The sequence below is a fragment of the Emydura macquarii genome, unplaced genomic scaffold (assembly GCF_026122565.2).
Source record: "Emydura macquarii macquarii isolate MOO-44397 ecotype Brisbane River unplaced genomic scaffold, CSIRO-AGI_Emac_v2 contig_2617, whole genome shotgun sequence".
Taxonomy (NCBI): Eukaryota; Metazoa; Chordata; order Testudines; family Chelidae; genus Emydura; species Emydura macquarii.
This window is the reverse complement of record NW_027132754.1, coordinates 363,499-382,868: the sequence shown is the minus strand read 5'-3', so window position 1 is coordinate 382,868 and position 19,370 is coordinate 363,499. Positions and strand designations below refer to the sequence as shown.

The 19,370-nt window shown below is 59.9% G+C and overlaps 2 protein-coding genes across 2 annotated transcripts; both read right to left on the bottom strand.

Moving 5' to 3' along the window:
* Window positions 1-2,509: 2,509 nt before the first annotated feature.
* On the bottom strand, window positions 2,510-4,904 carry LOC137163538 (volume-regulated anion channel subunit LRRC8D-like). Its single transcript, XM_067563800.1, has one exon. It carries the CDS (start codon window positions 4,902-4,904, stop codon window positions 2,526-2,528), a length of 2,379 nt encoding a protein of 792 aa, XP_067419901.1. The 3' UTR covers window positions 2,510-2,525.
* Window positions 4,905-13,426: 8,522 nt separating this feature from the next.
* Window positions 13,427-18,971, bottom strand: LRRC8E (leucine rich repeat containing 8 VRAC subunit E). The gene is made up of 2 exons (XM_067563798.1): window positions 18,834-18,971; window positions 13,427-16,047 (listed from the first exon to the last, which is right to left on the bottom strand). Exons 1-2 carry the CDS (start codon window positions 18,969-18,971, stop codon window positions 13,789-13,791), a joined length of 2,397 nt encoding a protein of 798 aa, XP_067419899.1. The 3' UTR covers window positions 13,427-13,788.
* Between the last annotated feature and the right edge of the window lie 399 nt (window positions 18,972-19,370).

The following is a 19,370-nucleotide window of genomic DNA, read 5'->3' as shown; positions in this document are numbered from 1 at the left end:
AGCCAGCGCCGCCTCGCAGCCAGAATACACAAACACCGAAGTGCGCAGGCGTGGCATGAGCCCGCTGAGGCACCGTACCGCCCAGCGAGTTGCACTGCGCAGGCGTAGGATTGAACCAGCTGCACCGCCGTAACCCCCGCCATATACCCAGCAGCACCGAGGGTGGCTTGCACGCATGCGTCCGCGCACAGCTCTCCGACAGCGCCCTCTGCCCGTTGAGGCGCGTCCCTCGGGCTGCAAAGGGACCGCACGCGCCGTGGTGATCAGGCAGCGCCACCTGCTGACCGAGTTCTCGCACTGCAAGTGCCACCAAAGTGCGGACATGCGCATAGCGTCCATGGCCCCCAAACAGCTAACCCTGCGAAGAGTCCACTGCGCATGCGAGTCTGGCGCCGTCTAGTGGCTAGTTATGGGTATTTCAGTCTGCTCAGCCTGTCCTGGGAAGCTCTTACAGCGCATGCGCTGCCAGCTAGCAGGCTACCCTTCCCCCCAAACCCAGCCTGGGGACCCTGCCCCTCCCCCTCCCCCCAGCATCCCCCAGCCTAGCAGTTGTGCCTCCCCTAACACCCACCTGAGCTGGGCGTCCTGGGGACACCTCCACCCCCAGCCTGCTGAGTCCTGGGGCACCCCTGTAAAAGTCCCCCCCCATTCAGAGCCCCCCAACTTCCCCCAGTCAGGGAGCTGGGCCCCAATGACCCTCATGCCCCTCCCCCCCCACAGACCGGCGCAAGAGAACGTGTCTCAGCCCCACGCTGCAGCCGGATCCGGCCCCGAACCAGGGACAGCCTGGGCCGGGGCAGGCCGAGCAGCACCTGACTCACGGCGGGACAGGAACAAGGCGTCTGCTCCCTTCGGACTGGGCGTAAGGCCCCCCCCCCCCCGGCTCCCTGAAGGCTTCCGTGCACCCAGGGGTGGGCCCAGCGGGCTCTGATCTACCCCATTAAAAGTGATGTGTCCCACGAAGGAGCCACAGAGGTTCTAGCTGGGCCTGGTTGTCCCATCTTCAGATTTTCGGAAGAGCTCAGGGCCAGATTTCACTGCTCCCTCCCCCAGAACAGATCTTGCTCCCCCCGTCTCCAGCCCGGGGCTTACCCCCCACGGGGGCCAAATGCTCCCCGAGAGCCTACTCCCCTCATTAGAGCCCAGATTCTCCCCTAGGGCTCACCCCCACACACAAAATTGAGAGCCCAGATTCTCCCTGCCCCAGGGTTCCTGCCCCAAAATGCGGGGCCTGATTCTCCCTCCCCCCCAGCTCAGTGCCCACCAGCGCCCATCGTGACATGTGACGGCCAGCTTCTCAAATGAGCCCCAAACGCCAATGTTCAAGGGCACTAGACATTTTGACCTTGCGTCCCCTGAGCCCTGATCCTGCGCTGAGTTTTGTGGGGATGGATCCTTGTGCAGGATTTGGGCCTGGGGTGCTGGCCTCACTCAGAGGAGAGCTCCAAAAATGCACTAAAACGTGACTCATTTTATTCTGCGGTTGGGTTAAAAATTCCTTCATTCGTCCTCATCCCTCTTCCCCCCGGCACTTTAAACCTGGGGCACTCTGAAGTCTTGCTGCTCCCTAATTAGCCAGTGGAACTCACTGCCACAAGGTATCAATGAAGCCAAGAACGTAGCAGGAGGCAGAGCAGGTTTGGATGTTTCCATGGATAACAGGAACATCCAGAGTTAGAACTGCAAATATTACAAGACGGTGGAGTTTAGGGACAGATTTGTTGCTCCAGGACATGAGCTGTTGAGGGTAGGAGGAATCTTCCCATGGGGCCAGATTATTCCATTGCTGTCCTGAGGGGTCGGGGGGGGCACCGGGCATCATCTTCTGAAGTGGCTGGTGTTGGCCACTGTAGGAGACCCGGCTAGATGGGCCCCCTGCTGTGATCCAGTCTGACAAATCCTGTTCCATGTGAGGATTTCAAAGGGCTGGTGTCCCCACTGATTAACGGAGCCCCCTCTGGCCCAGTGTCCTCTGGTGTGAGAGGGGGTAAGGAGCTTATCTGTGCTGACATGGGTCGGAGCCTCCCTGCTGCCTCAAATCCAGGGGGAGGAGCACTGAGTATTTCGGGGAAGGTGTCATTCCTCCTCCAGGCCATAGGGCGGCCCAGGAGCCCTTCCACAGCAGATCTCCTGGCTCTGCAGGTGTAACAGGCTAGGGATCCACTGGGCAGTGCTGATCTTCCAGCTGATCCCCCAGCCTGGTCCCCCCACCCCAGTTCAGTTACACAGTGGAGCCACCCCAGATTCAGCTGCACCCCAAGCCCTTCTGTGAGCAAGGAGGATGGGCCAGAGTTACCCCACGTGGATGGGAGCTAAATTTTGGTCTGTGTTTGTGATGCAGCAGGTGTTGTTCTTGGCAGTACCAACAGGGGCGCAGCCAGCCTGCAGATTTTCTGGAGACCTGGTGCCTGGGCTTTGTCGACTTGGTGCTGCCAACCAAGACCTCCTGGAGCTGCAGATCAGCAACATGCCCCGGCTCCCCAGCCTTCCACGTGCCAGGAAGGTTTCTGGAACAGCCGAAGACCTCACGGGGATGGAGCAGAGATGGGTGTGGCGAGTCTCTGCTTGACGTGGGATGGCAGGGTCTCAAAGAGGGCGTTGTCTACGCTCAGCCCGTCCCTCTTAAGCAAGGGGCAGCAGCCTAGCTCAAGCGGGAGTGACTCCAAGGGGTTCTCTGTCAGCTCCAGCCTGGAGAGTAGCACCAGGCTCCCGATCTCAGCCGGCACTGTGGTCAAAGCGTTGGCCGCCAGCTGCAAAGATGTCAGCTCCAGGCAGGCAAAGAGCTGGCTGGGTAGGGCCCTGACCCGGTTGCCGGTGATGGAGAGGCGCCGCAGCGCCCCCAGCTGGCCGATCTCCGCAGGGAGGAGGCGGAGGCGGTTGTGGCTGAGGTCCAGGTGCCTGAGTCTCGTCAAGGCAAACAAGGCGGGTGGCAGAGACTCCAGCTCATTGTGGGACAGCACCAGCTCCTCCAGGCTGCCTGCTGCCCCGATGGAAGCGGGCAGGGTGGCGATGTGGTTGTGCCACAGCTTCAGGCCGGTGAGCCGTGCCAGGCGCTGGAAGCCAGCCCCCTCCTCGAGGCCGCGGATGCCGTTGCTGCGCAGATCCAGCCTCTGCAGGCCGGTTAAGCGCCAGACCGCCGGTGGGATCCTCTCCAGCTGGCAGCAGAGCAGCTCCAGCTGCTGGAGGCCGCTCGTCTTCTCCAGGCCCCGCAGTGCCTCCAGCTTGGTCCCGTCATTCTGGATGCGGAGCTGGCGGAGGCGGGTGGACATGGAGCGAGGAAGCTCGGCCAGCTTGGTCTGGAGCACCAAAACCTCCAGGCTCCGGAGCTTCCGCAGGGACTCGAGGGCCAGCACGTTGGAGCAGAGATGGCTGGAGAGGTGCAGCCGGCGCAGGCTCTTCAAGGAGTAAAGCCAGGAGGGGATCTCGGTGACGTCGGTGAAATGGATGCGGAGTCCCCTGAGCCGCTCCTGCAGGAAGGCCAAGGCTGTGGGCTCCACCGTGGCGGGGCAGCAGCACAGGTGCAGCTCGGACAGCGCCGCCATCTGACCCACCTTGGCAGAGAACTTCACCTCCGCCAGGTACTCCAGCCGCAGCACCTCCAGGTCCGCCATCTGATAGACAGCCTGGTGCAAGGCCGGAAGGGCACAGAGCCTCAGCTCCAGCCGGCCCCAGGGGTCCCTCCCCACCTGCCGCCGCAGCTCCTCATAGCCTCCGCGGTGGTCCACTCTGACGTCCAGCAGCTGGCTCTCGCTGACGGAGGAGAGGAAGAAGGCCATCCTCTTGGAGCAGAGCGGGTCGTACAGGTCAGCCATGTGCAGCAGGAAGGCCAGGTCATTGTGGACATCAGGGATGGCCATGAACCTGCTCTCCTTCCTGGCCCGCCCGAAGGAGTACTGCCTGAGCGGCCTCCGGAGCAGCCAGGAGAGTGTGTAGACCCCTGTCAGTCCACTGAGCAGTACCAGGGCCAGGTAACTCAGCAGCAGCTTCTGCAAGATGTAGGCCAGGCTGTGGGTGCAGGAGAAGGTGGCGTGGCCAGCGAGGTCCCCCAGGCCCGGCCGGCACACATGCATGAAAGCGATGGCGCTGGCAGAGCCGGAGGCGTAGCCCAGCACGGCCAAGAGCTTTGCCACCTTGAACACTGTCTGTCCCGTGTAGACCCAGTAGAGGAGGCTGGCGTCTTCGGCGTGCGCCCGGAAGGTGCGGATCTTCTCGAAGAGCGCCTTGGCCCGCTCCCTGTCCTTCCGATCCAGGATGGTGGTGCTGGAGGAGGAGGGCGCCTGCTCTTCCCGGGAGCCAACCCCAGCCTGGGAGATCTGGGAAGGGCAGGGTTTCATCCGGCCAAAGTTGCCTTCCAAGGGCTGGCAGGCTGTCTCCGAGAGAGCCTTGGTTGTCCAGGGCGACTGGAAGCACTTCCGGAGGATGGAGAGGAACAGCTCAATCTTGGAGGAGGTCTTGGGGTATATGAACCAGAAGTTGTTACAGACCATCAAGACCAGCGCATGCAGGAGGGCCAGATACGGGGAGTACTTGGAGTGCCAGGGCAGCGCCTGGTGGTAGCAGACCTGGCTAATGTAGAGGTGCTGCTGGTAGTCAAGGTTGGTTGGGCGTCCACCGTTGGCAGTAGGAAATTCTCTCCTGGTGCCAACCGGAGCAGCAGCGGGTTCTGGGCCATCCAGAGGCCTTGGGGCGGGTCTGGGCACCAACGACCCGCTTGCAGCCAAGTCGGTCCTGTCGGCAGGCAGGCACACCACCTGGTCCGTGGACATCAGCAGGGTCCCCGCGATGATGGAGATGGCCAACATTGCCAGGACCAGGTAGTCAGTGAAGACATCCCACCAGGGCTTCAGAGTCCTGAACGGGGCATGGCCGTCACTCAGGAAGGCCACTTCCGTCAGGGAAAACATGGCTGGTGAGAGGCAAAGGATAAAGGTCAGTGACTCAGAGGAAGGATGCTGTTCTGCCTTGGCTGCTGCTTGGAATATCCTGGTTCTGCCACAGACTCCCTCTGTGACCTTGGTCACATCACTTCATCTCCCTGTGCCTCAGTTTCCCCGTATGTAGAATGGGATAATGATCCTTTTTTTGCCTATTTAGACTGTGAGCTCTTTGGGACAGGGACTGGCTCTGACTATGTGTCTGTGCAGCGCCTGGCACAACGGAGCCTCTAAGTGCTACCATGATACACCTAATAGAGAAACAGCTGATGGCATAGAAAGCCGTGAATGTGGAGGTTCAAAGCTAGTGAAAAGACGTGAGGGGTGGGTGCCGGTCTTTCCCCAGGGTCTCCTGCCCTTGTGCCACCCCCCCAGTTGGGGCAGCCAGAGATGCTGCTTCCATGTTTGCTCTGTGATGAGTTTCCACCCTCCTGCTTTTGCCTCTGACTTCTAGGGATCACTTCAGGGCCTGCTGGTCAAAGGAGCGGAGAACCCAGAACTCAGCACCCCCCTGGTAATGTGGCTCTGTGACAAAGTGGGAATTTTTTTGCAACATTGGTGTGAAGCCTATGTGTGCCTCAGTTTCCCTCTGTACTTTGCATTGCTAACCAGTGGGGGAAAGGACCAGCACTGCTCCTGGGCCAGTCCAGGAGCCCTGAGGCTGGTGTGTCGCCTTGCTGTCTGGGATGGACTGAACGGCTCGTTAACGGACTGGCTGGAAACCGCCCCGTATCAGTGGCCAGCACATTCAGCTAGAGCCAAGGACCAGGGGGAAGTTCCCCGCCTCTCCACTTGCCAGTCCACGGCCCCAACTCAAGAACAAAGGGACAGGTGTCAGGTGGGGGGGGGCAGGTGCTGTCCTCCGGAAAAAGCCAGGGCTCTCACCTTGGTCTAACACAGAGAGAGAGCGCCTGAAATGTCGCCCACTGCCCCTTGGGTGGGTGAAACGCTGGCTTTGTGAGGTGGAGGTGTCTTAACCTTGGCTTCTCTGTGCTCCCCTAGGGACTGCCCGTGCTGGGGTCCAGCTGCGGAGCATTGACTCTGTTTGTAAAGGTGCCTGGTGTCACCGCACATCCTTCTCCGGGCACGTTGGGCCCTGAGGAGTGGACGAGTCTCTGGCCAGGCGTCTGTCCCAGCTGGACTCGCTGGGCAGAGCTCACGGGGTGAAGCCGGAGGGCTGGAGCGTGTGGCCTGCCCTGAAGGAAGAGTGGGACCCCTGGGGGGGGGGCTGCCACACTGAAGGGGTCCTCCAAGGGACTGTTTAAAAGTTGGGGCGTAGCACTGAGCTTGTGGGCCTGTGCCAGGCCTGCAGTCCCTACGGCCTCCTGGGGTTGTTAGATTCACAGCTCTGTCCTAGAGAATCCCTGAATAACCATCTTGTCACTGTAGCCCTTTGCTCTGCCACCTCTCCACGGGATCCTGCCCAGCAGAGACAGGGTTAAACTTGGCAGAAGGGATGCCCTGGGGTTTGAAGGCAGGGGGGTAGGGGGAGGGGAGGGGAACTAGCCCTGAAATGATGCAGCACGGGAGGGCTTAAAAGTTGCCCGGCCTATGGAGCGGTGCTCCTAGCTCCGTGTCTCAGGGAAGGAGCAGCAGACACCGTCTCATGCCAGCTCTCGCCAAGGGGATAAAGGCTTTACTGCCACTGCCGGCTCTCTGAGTGGCTCCCCGAGCTCAAGAAGCAGCGGCCTGGCTTTGCAAAGCTGTCGGTCGAGGGGGTAAGTCCGGGCTCTGCGCCTGCGAGTCAGGGAACCGCTGCGCTCTTCGCAGGAGGTGGACGTGTGCTGTGTCCCGCTCCTCAGGGTGGTGCGCTCCCGGCAGAACCGGCTAGGGTGACCAGCTGTCCCAATTTTATAGGGACAGTCCCAATATTCGGGGCTTTGTCTTATTTGGGTTCCTATTACCCCCCACCTCCTGTCCTGATTTGTCACACTTGCTCTCTGGTCGCCCTAGAACTGGCCCCTGCTCTGGTGGGACAGCCAGGTATCATCTCATCTCAGGAGCCTGCGCCAGCATCAGGCAGCCAGGGGAGGAAGGTATTTCATCTCCCTAGCTCAGAGTTAATGCGCACTCCCTCCTGCCCTAGCGGGGCCAAGAAGGACCAACCGGAGCCTTGTCAGTCTCCCTGATGCTCTAGACTTACGTGCTTCTCCTGCCTTCCCCTCCCTCAGTACTAAGGCCATCACTCACTTCGACCCCTGATTTCCCTCCACCCTGCTCAGATCCAGCCTGATCTCACTCTGGTAGTGTGAACCGCTGACCTCAGAAAGGCTAGGTCTTAAATGGAGTGGTGCAGCCTCGAATCCAGAGCATAGAGTTGAGAGCCAGGACTCCTGGGTTCTATCCCCAGCTTGGAATGGGGGGGGCCTAGTGGTCAGAGCAGAGGGGTCGGGTGTCAGGATAGTTGCCGGGACAGTTACTGTTCCAAGCCACGGGAAGGGCAGTTGGTGGTGAGAGAATTAAATGCAATTCTAAAAATTCTTTCCCTGCTAAATAGAAAGGGCCGGCAACATATCAAAGCCAGTTGAAGGGTCCCTGTGCCCATCTCGGTGCTGTGAATTGCCCAGCCTCACAGGGAGTAGCTGGCAGAGCTGGGAATTGAACCCAGGACTCTAGAATCACAGTCCAAAGGGCTAGCCCCTCTGCCCTTGGCCCCCTGCTCACCTAGGGCAGGGCATTTACACCAGCTCAGTTCCCTGGCACTGCCAGGGCATTGAACCGGCTGTTTTCCCCACTCCTGACCAGCCAGCTACTCCTACCAGCTGGATTTATCACCACTAATCCCCCCCCAAATCTTTCCCCGCACCCAGGGGGGTACAGGCAGCTCCTGCCAGCTACGGAAGCAGCTCGTCCCTTCCTCACTGCTGGGGAAACGGAGCCAGATCCCCGTTCCCATGAGGCTGGATCCCTGTTGCCATGGGACACCCTCCGCACCAGCCAGCTGTGGCCCCCTTCGGGGTTAGCCCGGAGGGAAGAGGAGAAGGAGACGGTAAAAAGGAAGGATGGAGCGAGTGCACGGAAGAAGGGGAGATGGAGGGAGAGGACTGGCCTGTGTGGCTCAGCAGAGAACAAAGTTTTCTCTCCCTGGACCCAACTAGCCCGAGTTCTTTTTCGCCCCTGTGCCCCTGCGAAGCGCTCCCTACCCCGCGGCAATCCCATGGGAGCCCCCGATTCACACACCCAGCAGCCTCCCCGCCCCCTCGGGCCTGATCCTGCCTGGTCAGCAGGGGTCTGGCTCTCCCTCCCCTGGGGACAGCCATGGAGACCCTCGAGCCCCATCCCCTGCCTCTCCTCATCCAGGCCCCCGCCCCTCACCTGCTGATCAGCCCGGGGCTGCGGCTTGCCCTAGATCAGGCTCTTCTCCATCTCCTCCCCCCCTTCTCAGTCTTGGCCGGAGGCCCGGCTTGTCCCCAGCAGAGTGGCTCTCCCGTCTCCATGGCAGCTCCAGAGACAGGGGAAGCATTGTGGATGGAGGCTTCCTCGTTTGTTTCATGGGCCAGCTGGGGAGGGCTGTGTTAGCAAAAGGAGCCAGCCAACTCTAACCCAAAGCACTTCCCTCATTAGACCCGCCCCCTGGGGTAATGCCCCTCCTTCCCCTTGCACAGATGGGGAAACTGAGGCACCGAAGGCTGACGTACCCTGTAAGCAAGGTCACAAATGTGTCAGCGACAGAGGTGGCAATAGGATGCAGGCAGTCCTGAATCTCAGCTCCCCACTCTAAGCACCAGACCAGGGGCTGGGGGGGCAGGATGCCTGAGTCCTGTCCCCAGCTGTGGGGCTCAGTGGTTAGTGCTGTGAGAATCAGGACTCCTAGGTGCTATCCTCATCTTGGAAAGAGGATCAGTGGGTTCTAGTGGCTGGAGCAGAGGGAGGGGGGAGGCTGGAAGTCAGGACTCCTGGGTTCTCTCCCTAACTGGGTTAAGGGGCTGGATCCAACCGTCTCTTTTGCATTGTTTTTATTTCCCCCAGTTTATAGTACAATAGACACGCTTGGCTCCCAGTAGAGCCAAAGGGTAACTATTCTCTGCCAAGGCTGGCGCGCTGGGAGTGAGGGGGCTCAGGCTGTACCTCGGGGAGAGGCGCTGCTGGGCTCATGAACCCAGTCCTTTGCCTTGTGGAGAAAAGAAGCTAATCCCTAACGGCGCTCCAGTGCCACCCCAGGGGGTGGGATCCCGAGCGGGGGCGAGATCCCGCGCTGAGCCGCAGACGCCATGGACCAGTGGACGGGGGTCTCCGGCTGCAGCTCACACAGCGCTGGCCAGCAGGTGGCGATGGATAGCCATCCCCAGGGTGCCCCATGGCATGGAAAAGCTAATGGGGGGGCAGGGTCTGTTGGGGAGGGGGTGGGTGTGTGTGTGTGAGGCGGTGTGGGGGGGATGGGTTGAGGGGGCGTGAGGGTTGTTTGGGGCACCTCAAGCTCTACACCTCCCCACCCACATACCCACACCCCAGCCAGTGCCAAAACCCCCCGGGCCCTAAAACTCCAGTCCATGTCCAGCTGCCCCCAGCACCTCCCCGGCTGGCGGCTCAGAGCCAGGGCGTGAGGGCCGGAGCAGGAGGCAGCAGGGCCGGTCCCCGTTCCAGGGTGTTCCCTGGCCGTTTGCCATGGGAGCCGGGTGCGGCCTGGCCCCAGCCCACGGGCAGCGTGGGTGAGGGAGCGGCAACGCTGCTGTGGCACCTGCCTGGACACAGCTCCCTCCTCCCCAGCTGTGTGCATGGGTCACCGGTGGGGCTGGGGAGGGCTGAGGCAACTTCCTCGCCACCCACGTCTCCTCTGGGGAGCTGGGATTAGAGGAGCCGGCGATTAGGGGCGGGGCAGCAGCTGGGATCATGGGAGGGCAGCGGCCGTGGATCCCCTGCCCCACAGTCAGATCCCAGCTGGGGTGAGGGCAGGGGCTAGGGTTGCTGAAGGGCATTCAGGATGGAGAGAGGGCTGGGACGGTGATGGGCAGGGGGGTGGGGAGGAAGCTGGGGGGAGAAGGGCTGGGATTAGGGCTGAGGGGGGGCTACAGGAGCTAGGACGAGATTAGATTGAAGAGGTTTGATGGGGTTGCTGGTGATGGTGGGGGGCAGGGCTCAACCTTGTGGGTCATGTCTTACGTTCCTAATAGCTCCTGCCTCAGGGTTTCAGTCAGGCAGGGATTCCCCTGCCCTCCCCCCAGTGTATTCTGGGCGGGTTTTGGTTTAATCTCCTTCCTCTGATGCCTCAGGGATGGCCCCGGCTGGAGCTGGGCCAGCGGGCAGGGCGGGCCAGGCTCTGAGCCGGCACGGAGCGTTCTCTCTCTGTCAGGTGCTTGTCTAGTGGGTCTCGCTCGCAGGCTGATGGCCATATGTGGGGTGGTGGAGGAATTTTCCCCGGATTGGCAGGGACCTTGGGGAGGGCTTCCGCCTTCCTCTGCAGCGTGGGACGCAGGTCACTTGCCAGGATGATCTGGGTCCATCTGATTTAAACATTGCCCTGCCACTGCGGGGCCCTCTGGCCCTGGTGCACCTCGGTCCCTCCTGCTCTCTGCTGTTGGGTTTGGTGTGTGGGTGCCAGCGGCCTGTGACAGACAGGAGGTCTGGCTAGCTGACCTGCTGGTCCCCTCTGGCCTGAAACTCTCTGACTCCATGATGAGGGGCAGCGAGGTTGGTGACCCGCCCATCAAATCTATGGGATTAGAGAGGGAGGTTTCTGGGCAAAAGGCCCGGATTAGTGAGACCCATGGCCCCGCAGGCACTCAGCACCTCTGCACAGCAAGCTGGATCGCATTTCCGCCGCTGGCTCAGGCCCTGAACTAGGGCTCTGGCCAGGGACTTCGGGGCTGTGCTGAGTCAGCCCAGTTGAGATGCTTCAGCCCCCTTTTTCCATGCATGTCCTGCTGCAGGGCACAGCGACCCCATCCCGCTCAATTCCCCTTCATGGCTGCAGGCCGCATCATCTTCTCCCAGCTCTAGCCAGGCTGTTGGAGTCAGGCTCCCTGCATGGGGGCGGGAGGCTGGTAATTTAAACAAGGGGGAGAATTACCACCAATTTTAATTGATCTTTAACAGTAATTCCTAACCCCGGCATCTGTGCTAGCCCCCCAGCCTACGTTCACACTCTACACCGGCTCTCTTCAGGCTCCTCTGCTATGCTGGTTTATTCGGTACAATCCCAGCTCCCCCCAGTGTCTTGTCCCCATAACTACCACAGTTTGCAACTCACCCACAGCTGGCGGAGTTATGCCATTAGTAAAAGCATCCCACCCCCCATGGGGTTGTGGCTGTGAGTCGTGCATGACTCTCCCAGGGGAGCTGGAATTCTTGAGATCCCACCAACCCACGTATCTCCTTAGACTGGAATCTTTTGGGGGCAGGGATTGTCTTTCTGTTTTGTACAGCACCTAGCACAATGGGGCTCTGGTCCTTGACCAGGGCTCCTAGGCGCTACAGCAACACAAATAATCAATCATCATTTATACTCTGGTAGCACCTAAAAGTCTCAGCCAGGTCCCGGCTCCTTTGTACAAGGTCTGTACAAATGTAGACAGGAACATGGTAATTGCCAGATTGGCTCAGAGATGAACCCCACAATCAATCCCCTCCTGCACTGAACACCCCCACACCTGGAGGCAGTCCACAGCTGGATCCAGATCCCAACTTGGCTGAGGTTTGGGGTATGGTGACAACTGGGCACGGTGCGCCTCGATTCCCCTCTGGAGAGCTCTGGGGACTCAATCCTCCACTCGCACGGGTGCGGGGTAGAAATCCACTCCGCGTTTTACACCCCTCCCGGCCAAGGTGCCTTAGTGAAGGGAGCAGTTCCACTGCAGCAGATCTGGGGGCCACTCCTCCCCCACACATCAAAGAAGCAGGGAGCCCCCTTCCATAAGTGGGGTGCAGGGGTTTTACCTGCCAGATGCAGCGTTGCTTTAGATACCAGCCGGCTTCACGGAGGGGATGGTCTGACCCACCCAGTCTCCAGAGTGATCACAAGATAACAAATAAGGCAGCTACAGAACCTTTCCCAGGCCTCGCTCCGTGTGACCTAGTGGGGCAATGCACTGGACTGGGATTCAGGAGACCTGGCTTCAATTCCTGACTCTGCTGCTGACCTGCTGTGTGACCTTGGGCAAGTCAGGCCTCTCTCTGTGCCTCAGTTTCCCCTCTCACCCTTTGTATGCCCATGCGCACTTGGGAGTAGAGACTCTCTCTTACTCGGCGTGCATGTCAAGCTCGATGCAATGGGGCCTCTGATCCCAGACAGCGTCTGTGCAGCACCCAACACGATGGGGGCCCCGAAGTTGGCTGGGGAAGGGGTCTGTGGAGGGCCCAGCACAGGGGGGCCCCGGTCTTAGGGTGTGTGGGGGAAGGAGGTTGTGTGGCACCTGGTGCAATGGGGACCCCAATCTCATTTGGGGGTAGGGATTTGTGCAGCACCCAGCCCTTGGTAATGTGCAGAGGCCCCAGCAGAGCAAGGCCTCCAAGTTGAATCAGGCCCTTGTGTGTTCTGGCTCCAGGATATGAACTAACCTGTAACTGATGGGGGTTCTCCCCTACCTGCAGGGTGCCTTGCAGCTGGATTGGCTAGAAGGGTCCGGTGGTGGAGTTCCTGGGAGTGTTCCCCCCCTCCCCCGTCTTGGGAGCGGCTGCCAAAGGGGGCTGGGACATTGCTCGGAGCTGGGGTTTGGTGCAGAGATAAAGGCTATTTGCACAACTCAGATTGCAAGCCTCTCCCCTAGGAGTGCAGGGGACCAGGGCCCTGATTCAGGCCCATTGCTATTAACAGGGCACGTGGGTGGATTATTGCCGTCCCCGCCCCCATACAGCATGAAAAGAAAGGCTCAGTCCTGAACGCCTTCTATCACCATTGCATGAGGGAGGGCTCCAGGCTCTGATCAGTCAGGGTGCAATCCAGACACAGCTGGAATCGTGCCACGGGGGTGGAGCTAAAGGGAGGAGCCCATGAGAGCCCTGCCATTGGTGGAAGAAGCCATGCCACAGAAGGGGGAAGAGACGCCAAAAGGGGGAGGGGCCAATAGGAGCCACACCCACCACCTGCATCTGCGGGATGATGAGCACATCCCACACCTCGGGGCAGAACCAGCATCTCTTGGTGTTGTCATTCCATGAGATGCTTCAGCCAGGTGACACGCCTTCCCCTCTCCAGGCCAGCTGCACCCTCCCTTGGGAATGTGGCCTCCCGGCCCTGAGAAGTGCCCAAACACTAATTAAACTCATTTCTGCTGAGATCTTGGCCCCGTGACGGTTAATTCTGCTGGCTAGTGACGCCCCAAAAGTATCCCTTTGTAGCAATGGGATGGGTGGAGCTGTGGAATGAGGAAAGGCTCTCCACAGCACAATTTCAGTCCAATGCCCACATTTGCATCCTATCTAAATTACCCCCGCCCAGCAGATTGGCCTGGAAATTAGTCGGCTGGACTATGGGATGGGGTACAGTTTATGGGCAGTGACCAAGGTGTGCTGGAGAGCTCTTTACACACATATAAAAAGACACACACACACACACACAAAATTAGCCCTTTTTAAAAGCAATAAACAGTGCTCGTTAATAAGCCTGAAAAATAAGTATAAATAGAGTCATTTCCCCTCTGTGAGCCGGTATAAAAGGCGGCAGCCCTGCCGTGCAGGGTCACTGCCTGTCCCCATTTGCACGGGGATGAAAAGTTCAGCCCCTCCATAGCCATGGCCAGGGGGGACGATTCTTTGGTAAGCCTCCTGGTGGGAGATCTCCCAGGTGCCTTTGCAGATCCGGCCTGGGAGCAACACACGGACTGGAGAGCGGAGTACCAGGCCCTTCCCAACTTTAGTCGTCCGTGAGTCTTTCTGCAGGTGGCCAGGGAGCCTGCTCCCGCGCCTGCCTGTCCTCCCCTCATTCACTCTCCAGCCTTTCCCGGATATCTGTGGGCAGCATCTCGTAGAGGGTGCTCTCCACCACCAAGCCGCTGCGCTTGAGCGCTTGACACCGCCCAATCTGAGGGGGCAAGGCCTCCAGACGGTTCCCCTTCAGCTCCAGCTTGCTGAGCAAGGACAGGTTGCCCACGCGGGGGGGGAGGGTGGAGAGCTTGTTGTGTCCCACCAGCAGCGTCTTCAGCTTCTTGCAGAAGAAGAGCTCATCGGGCAAGGTCTCCACCGAGTTGCAGGAAATGGCGAAGTACTGGAGATTCTGGAGCACGCCGACCTCCGGGGGGATGACCTGGATGCCGTTGCTGGAGAGGTCCAGATAGCGGAGCTTGGTGCAGAGAAAGAGGTGGGAGGGCAGCGTCTCTATTTTGTTGCGGTTGAGGTACAGCTGCTCCAGGCTCTTGAGTTTACGGATGTGCTCGGGGATATAGGCGATGTGATTGCTCCAGAGTTTGAGGCAGACCAGCTTGCGGCAGTGCTGGAAGCTGAGGATCTCCTCGATGGAGCGCAGCTGGTTGCCTTTCAGGTCCAGCTCCTGCAGGTTGACCAGGCTGAAGATGGCGTGGGGGATGCGCTCCAGGTTGCAGTTGACCAGCTCCAGCTCTCGCACGTTGACCAGCTTCTTGAGATTGTTGAGCGTCACCAGCTTGGTGCCGTCGTTGAGGATGCACAGGTGCTGCAGGTGGGCCGAGACGTCGGCCACGCTGGGCGGCAACTTGGAGACGTTGCTGTGCAACGAGAGCACCTTGAGGTTCCTCAGCTCCCGCAGGCTCTCCAGGCTGGACGCCCTCCCCAGTTCCTGGCTGAAGAGGCCGGAGAGGTGGAGCTCCTCCAGCCCACGCAGGCTGTAGACCCAGAGCGGCACATCCTTGATCTCATCAAAGGTGGCCTGCATCACCTTGAGGTGATCCCGCAGGAAGACCAGGGAGGCAAACGGCAGCTTGACAGGGCAGTTCAGCAGGGAGAGCTCCTGGAGGCGGACGAGCTGGGCCACCTGCGGTGGGAAGGTCACATCCTTGAGCATTTCCAGCTTCAGGGCCTCCAGCTCGGTCAGCTCGAAGACTGTGTCCGGCAGGCCGGAGAGCATGAAGAGGTGGAGCTCCAAGCGGCCCAGGGCGTTCCGCTGCAGCTTTTGCCGCAGCTTCTCCTCCGTCCACTCGTGGTTGAGGTTGAGTTGTTTGAGCTTGCTCTCGCTGACCTCGGAAAGGAAGACAGCAAAGCGCTTGGAGTAGAGGGAGTCGTACTGGTCGATCAGGTGCAGCATGAAGGCAAAGTCATTCTTGACGTCAGGGATGTCCCCGATGCCCGTCTCCTCCCGCACGTAGCGGAAGGAGTACTCCTTCAAGGGCCGGTGGAAGAGCCAGTAGAGAGTGTACAGGCAGGTGAGGCCGTAGACGCCCACGAAGCAAATGTAGCAGATGGCCAGCTTGGAGAAGAGGTGGGCCTTGGTGTGGTTGCAGCAGAAATGGTCGTAGCCCGTCATGTCCTCCATCTTCACGCTGCAGGGCACAATGAAATGGATGTTCTGCACCAGGGCGGCATTGTAGGCCGTGATGATCAGGAACTTAAAGACCTTGATGACCGTCTGGCGGATGTACATGGTATAGAGGAGATCTCCCTCCTCCACGTGCAGCCGGAACTTCTTCACCTTCTCGAACAGAGCCTTGGCCTGCTCCCCTTCCTTCTTGTCCAGCAGGCTGACCGAGGGAGTCTCCGCTACCTTCTTCTCAGAGATGGACTGGACAGGCTGTAGAGGAGGGTTGGGCTCAGGCATTTCATCCTTGATGCTTTTCCTCCGCCGGTCTTCCTTCTTTGGTGTCGTTCCTTCTTGGTTCTCCCCAGAGACCTCGGAGAGGGCCCGGGTAGTCCACGGCGAGTCAAAGCACTTGCCGAGGATGCAGATGAAGTGCTCGATCTTGGAGCTGGTGCCGGGGAACTTGAACCAGAAGCTGGCGCAGACCATGAAGATGAGGGTGTGGATGACCACCAGGTAGGGGAAGTACTTGGCGTACCAGTGCAGGGCTGTCTCGTAGCATATCTGGTTGATGAAGCTGTACTGCTGGATGTCCAGGTTGTTGCGCAGGCCGCTCATCTTCCGGGCGGAGAGGGCCGTGTCTGGCTCCGAGGCGTTGAGGCTCTCCCTGGCGAAATTCTGGCACGTGTCGTCAGAGAGCGACGTGCCCGCGGGGAGGTGGTTGGGGAGGCAGATGATCTTGTCCTGTGTCACCTGGGGATACAGCCACAGAGGGGAACAGGTGAGGAAACCAGAGGGGATGCTGATGCTGAGCTATGGCCGATTGACACCCGCTGGGGGTCTGGCCGCGTATGTTGTGCAATGGGCCATGCACCATTCTGCCTCCTGCACACCGACTGCAGACTGCACTCACGTGTATGTCGGGGCATCAGGGGCACCGAAGCCTTGCCCGGCCCAGGGGCCACGGGGGCAGCTTAGACACGCCAGCACCCAATGCACTACCCATGAGACAGAAGCCAAGGGCAGGCTACAGCCCAGCCAGCGCACGCTCAGTGCAGAGGTGCACCTGGGGAACGCTGTGGCTTCCGCGACACTTGGTGTGCTGGGAGTTGTGGTCTCAGTGGGCTGCGCCTCTGGAGTGGCAGTGGGCACGATCCACTCTAGCCTCACTTTTGCTGCCCCTGGGGCAAAGGAGACAGTGTCCAGGAAGCACAGTCGGCAGCAAGGAAGCCTGTCGAGGAGTTAGAGCTCAGGTGCTCGGAGTTAGGGACGATCCCCAGCTCTGGGTCTAGTGGGTTAGAGCAGTGGGGCAGGGAGTCAGAGCTCCTGGGTTCTAGCCCCGGCTCTACCACTGACTCTCTGGATGACCTTGGGCTGCTCCCTTCTCTCTGTGCCTCCATTTCCACCTCCATAAAATGGGCATTATACCAACTCCAGGCGGGAGCAAGTCTCTAACGCACATTGTGATGCTGAGACACAGGGACTAGAGAAGGGCAAAGGGCTGCTTAGTTCATGTGGGCATCTTACCCCACAGCGAGAGAGCAGCGGGCGCCTCCCACGAGCGCAGCGTACGAACGCGTGCATGGCACACACCGACCCCAGGAGGAGCGCCTGTGAGCCACGCTGCCGCTAGGCCAGGCCATCGCTAATCACAACCCAGGAGCCCTGACTCCGAGGGGAACAGTCCCTGCCATGATGTTGTTAGTAACGAGAGCAGTGAAAGGCTGGCGGGTGGCAGGAAGCAGGGAGGAGCCGGTCAGGGGGTTGTAAGGAATTATTGCCTCTCGTTTTCAGCTGGCCCGGTGCGGGCAAAATCAAATCCACCAGCCCCTGGTTACCGCAACCTCAGGGTTACGTGGCAGAACCTGTGACGATCAGCCCCTGGCTCTGAGCAAGTCAAACCCACCTGTGCTGTGTGGGTGACATTTCCCATCTGTGGATGACCAACCTACTCCTGCTGCCAGCTGATGGAACTCCTCCTTCGGCTCAAGCAGTAGAGTGCTGTGTTGATGGTCCCAGTGTCTGAACGGGTGTGTGTACAGGGGACTTGCCTGAGGTCACCCAGAAAGTCAGTGGCAGAGCCGGGGATAAAACCCGATAAAACTCTTTACCTCCCTGCCAGATCCTGCCATCCCCTGGTATCTCATCGGCTGGCAGCGTGGCAAGCACGTAAATGGTTAACTCAATTGGGGGCCGCTGGGGAGCTGATCTCGTCCTGTCCTCCCCAGAGAGGCCCTGGGGCTTTGCCTATGGGACTCGTTGCCATGGTTAGTTTCCCTGTTGCCACTAGAGACAGATGCTGTAACAGGGTTGCTGCCTTGTGCACCTGCTGCTTGGCTTCTACATGGACAGACTCCTTCCCCCAATATTGAGGGCCCTTGACTGGAGGTGACCGGGCCTGCCCCCCTTCCTCCCCCCCAATGATTATGACAGAGCAGTCTAAAATAGGGCTGGGTGGAGGAGGGGTAGTTCATGCAGGGGGCAGGGATGGGGGGGCCATTCTCTCATCTCCCCCGTTCCACCCCAGAACGCAAAACTTGCTGTCTTGTCAATTACCCACTCAAATCCAAGTCCCACATTTATGAAGAGGGGTCTAGTGGTTAGAACTGGGGGGAAGGAGAGTCAGGACTCCTGGGTGCTAGTCTCAGCTCCATTTTCCCCCACCTGGATCAGACCTCCGGGCCCACCTGGCTCCACGTCCTGTCTCCGATCGGGCTCCTGCGAGCTGGGCTGGAATCCGGTTGAAGCATCTCAGCCCCTTTCATTTCTGTGGCTCAGCCACGGCCTTCTTCATCCCATTCCCCAGAGCAGCCCGAGATCCAGCCGCACCCCAGACACACTGGGATGCGCTTCCTGCCTGCCGGGGGGTGGGGGGCAGCACCTGCACTGATACAATACACCCTGGGAGGGCTGGCAGCTCCATGGGAGGCAGACACCCCCAGATCAGGGGCCAGCTCCACCTTCAGGCCTGTATGGATGGCCCTCGCCCACCCCCTGCTCCCTTTGCCCTCAAGCGCTGGGCCCACCCTCTCCTCTCCCAGCAGGCAGGTGGCATTCACCCCCCAAGCCACCCCCTCCCAGCTCAAGGGAGGCTCTGATCCACAGTTCCCAGTTCCCCAGGGGTGCATCTTCCAGCTGCCTCACGCCAAGGCAGAGTGCATGCTGGGATGTTCCTCCCACAATGCAACAGGGCAATGGACAAGAGACTCCATTTGTCCCAGCAGTGATTTGACAGGCAGCAGGGGGCTGGGATACCGGGCCGGCTGCCTCTTCCTCTGTTTCCACTCTTGCCCTTGGCTGGCTTGTGGGGTCTGCATCATGCCCTCTGGCTATTACGGGTGCCGGTGTCAGTCTCTAGTCAGTGGCTGCTGGGGATAGAACCTTCTACTGCTGCTGCTGCTGGAGATTCTCCTTCAGCTGCAGAAGGAGGAGGATCCAGAGGCCCCAGGTCCTATCCCCACTGCTACATGGGTGGGGTCTCACAGAGGGTGGTCCCAGCCCTCCCGCCCCACCCCCCGCCGCCCCAGCCCAGTACCCACCTGCAGGGTGCAGCCAAAGACCCCGATCATGAGCATGGCCACCGTGATGTATTCGGCCAGCACATCCCACCAGGGCTTGAGCACCTTGAAGGCCGGCTGCTGGTCCGTGAACTGCTTGAATTCAGCTACAGGGATCATCCTGTCTGCAGAGAGAGCAGGGTTAGGTTGGGGGAGGCCTCTCCTTTCCAGAAACCCCGGTTCAAATCCCAGCTCAGCTTCAGCGAGCTTGCTGGATCCTTGGTCAATCTGGAGGAGTGAAGGGGACTGCACGAAAGCGGGAGGCAGCACCGGCTAACCTGATTGCAAGAGGGACATCGGAGAGCTAAATTCATCGGGTTGTGGTACATGGGGAGGCATCTGGCCCCTGGGAAGAGGGCAGGATCCCAGCCCGAGGGAGAGAATTGTCCACCCCGAATCTCTTTCACTTCCATAACACCAACCATCCCAGAGTTCATTACCCACTGTCCGCTGGGATCGCTTGCCCAGCCTGGACATGCGGCCGCCTCTGGGGTGAGGCACAGCAGCTGGTTAACAGCC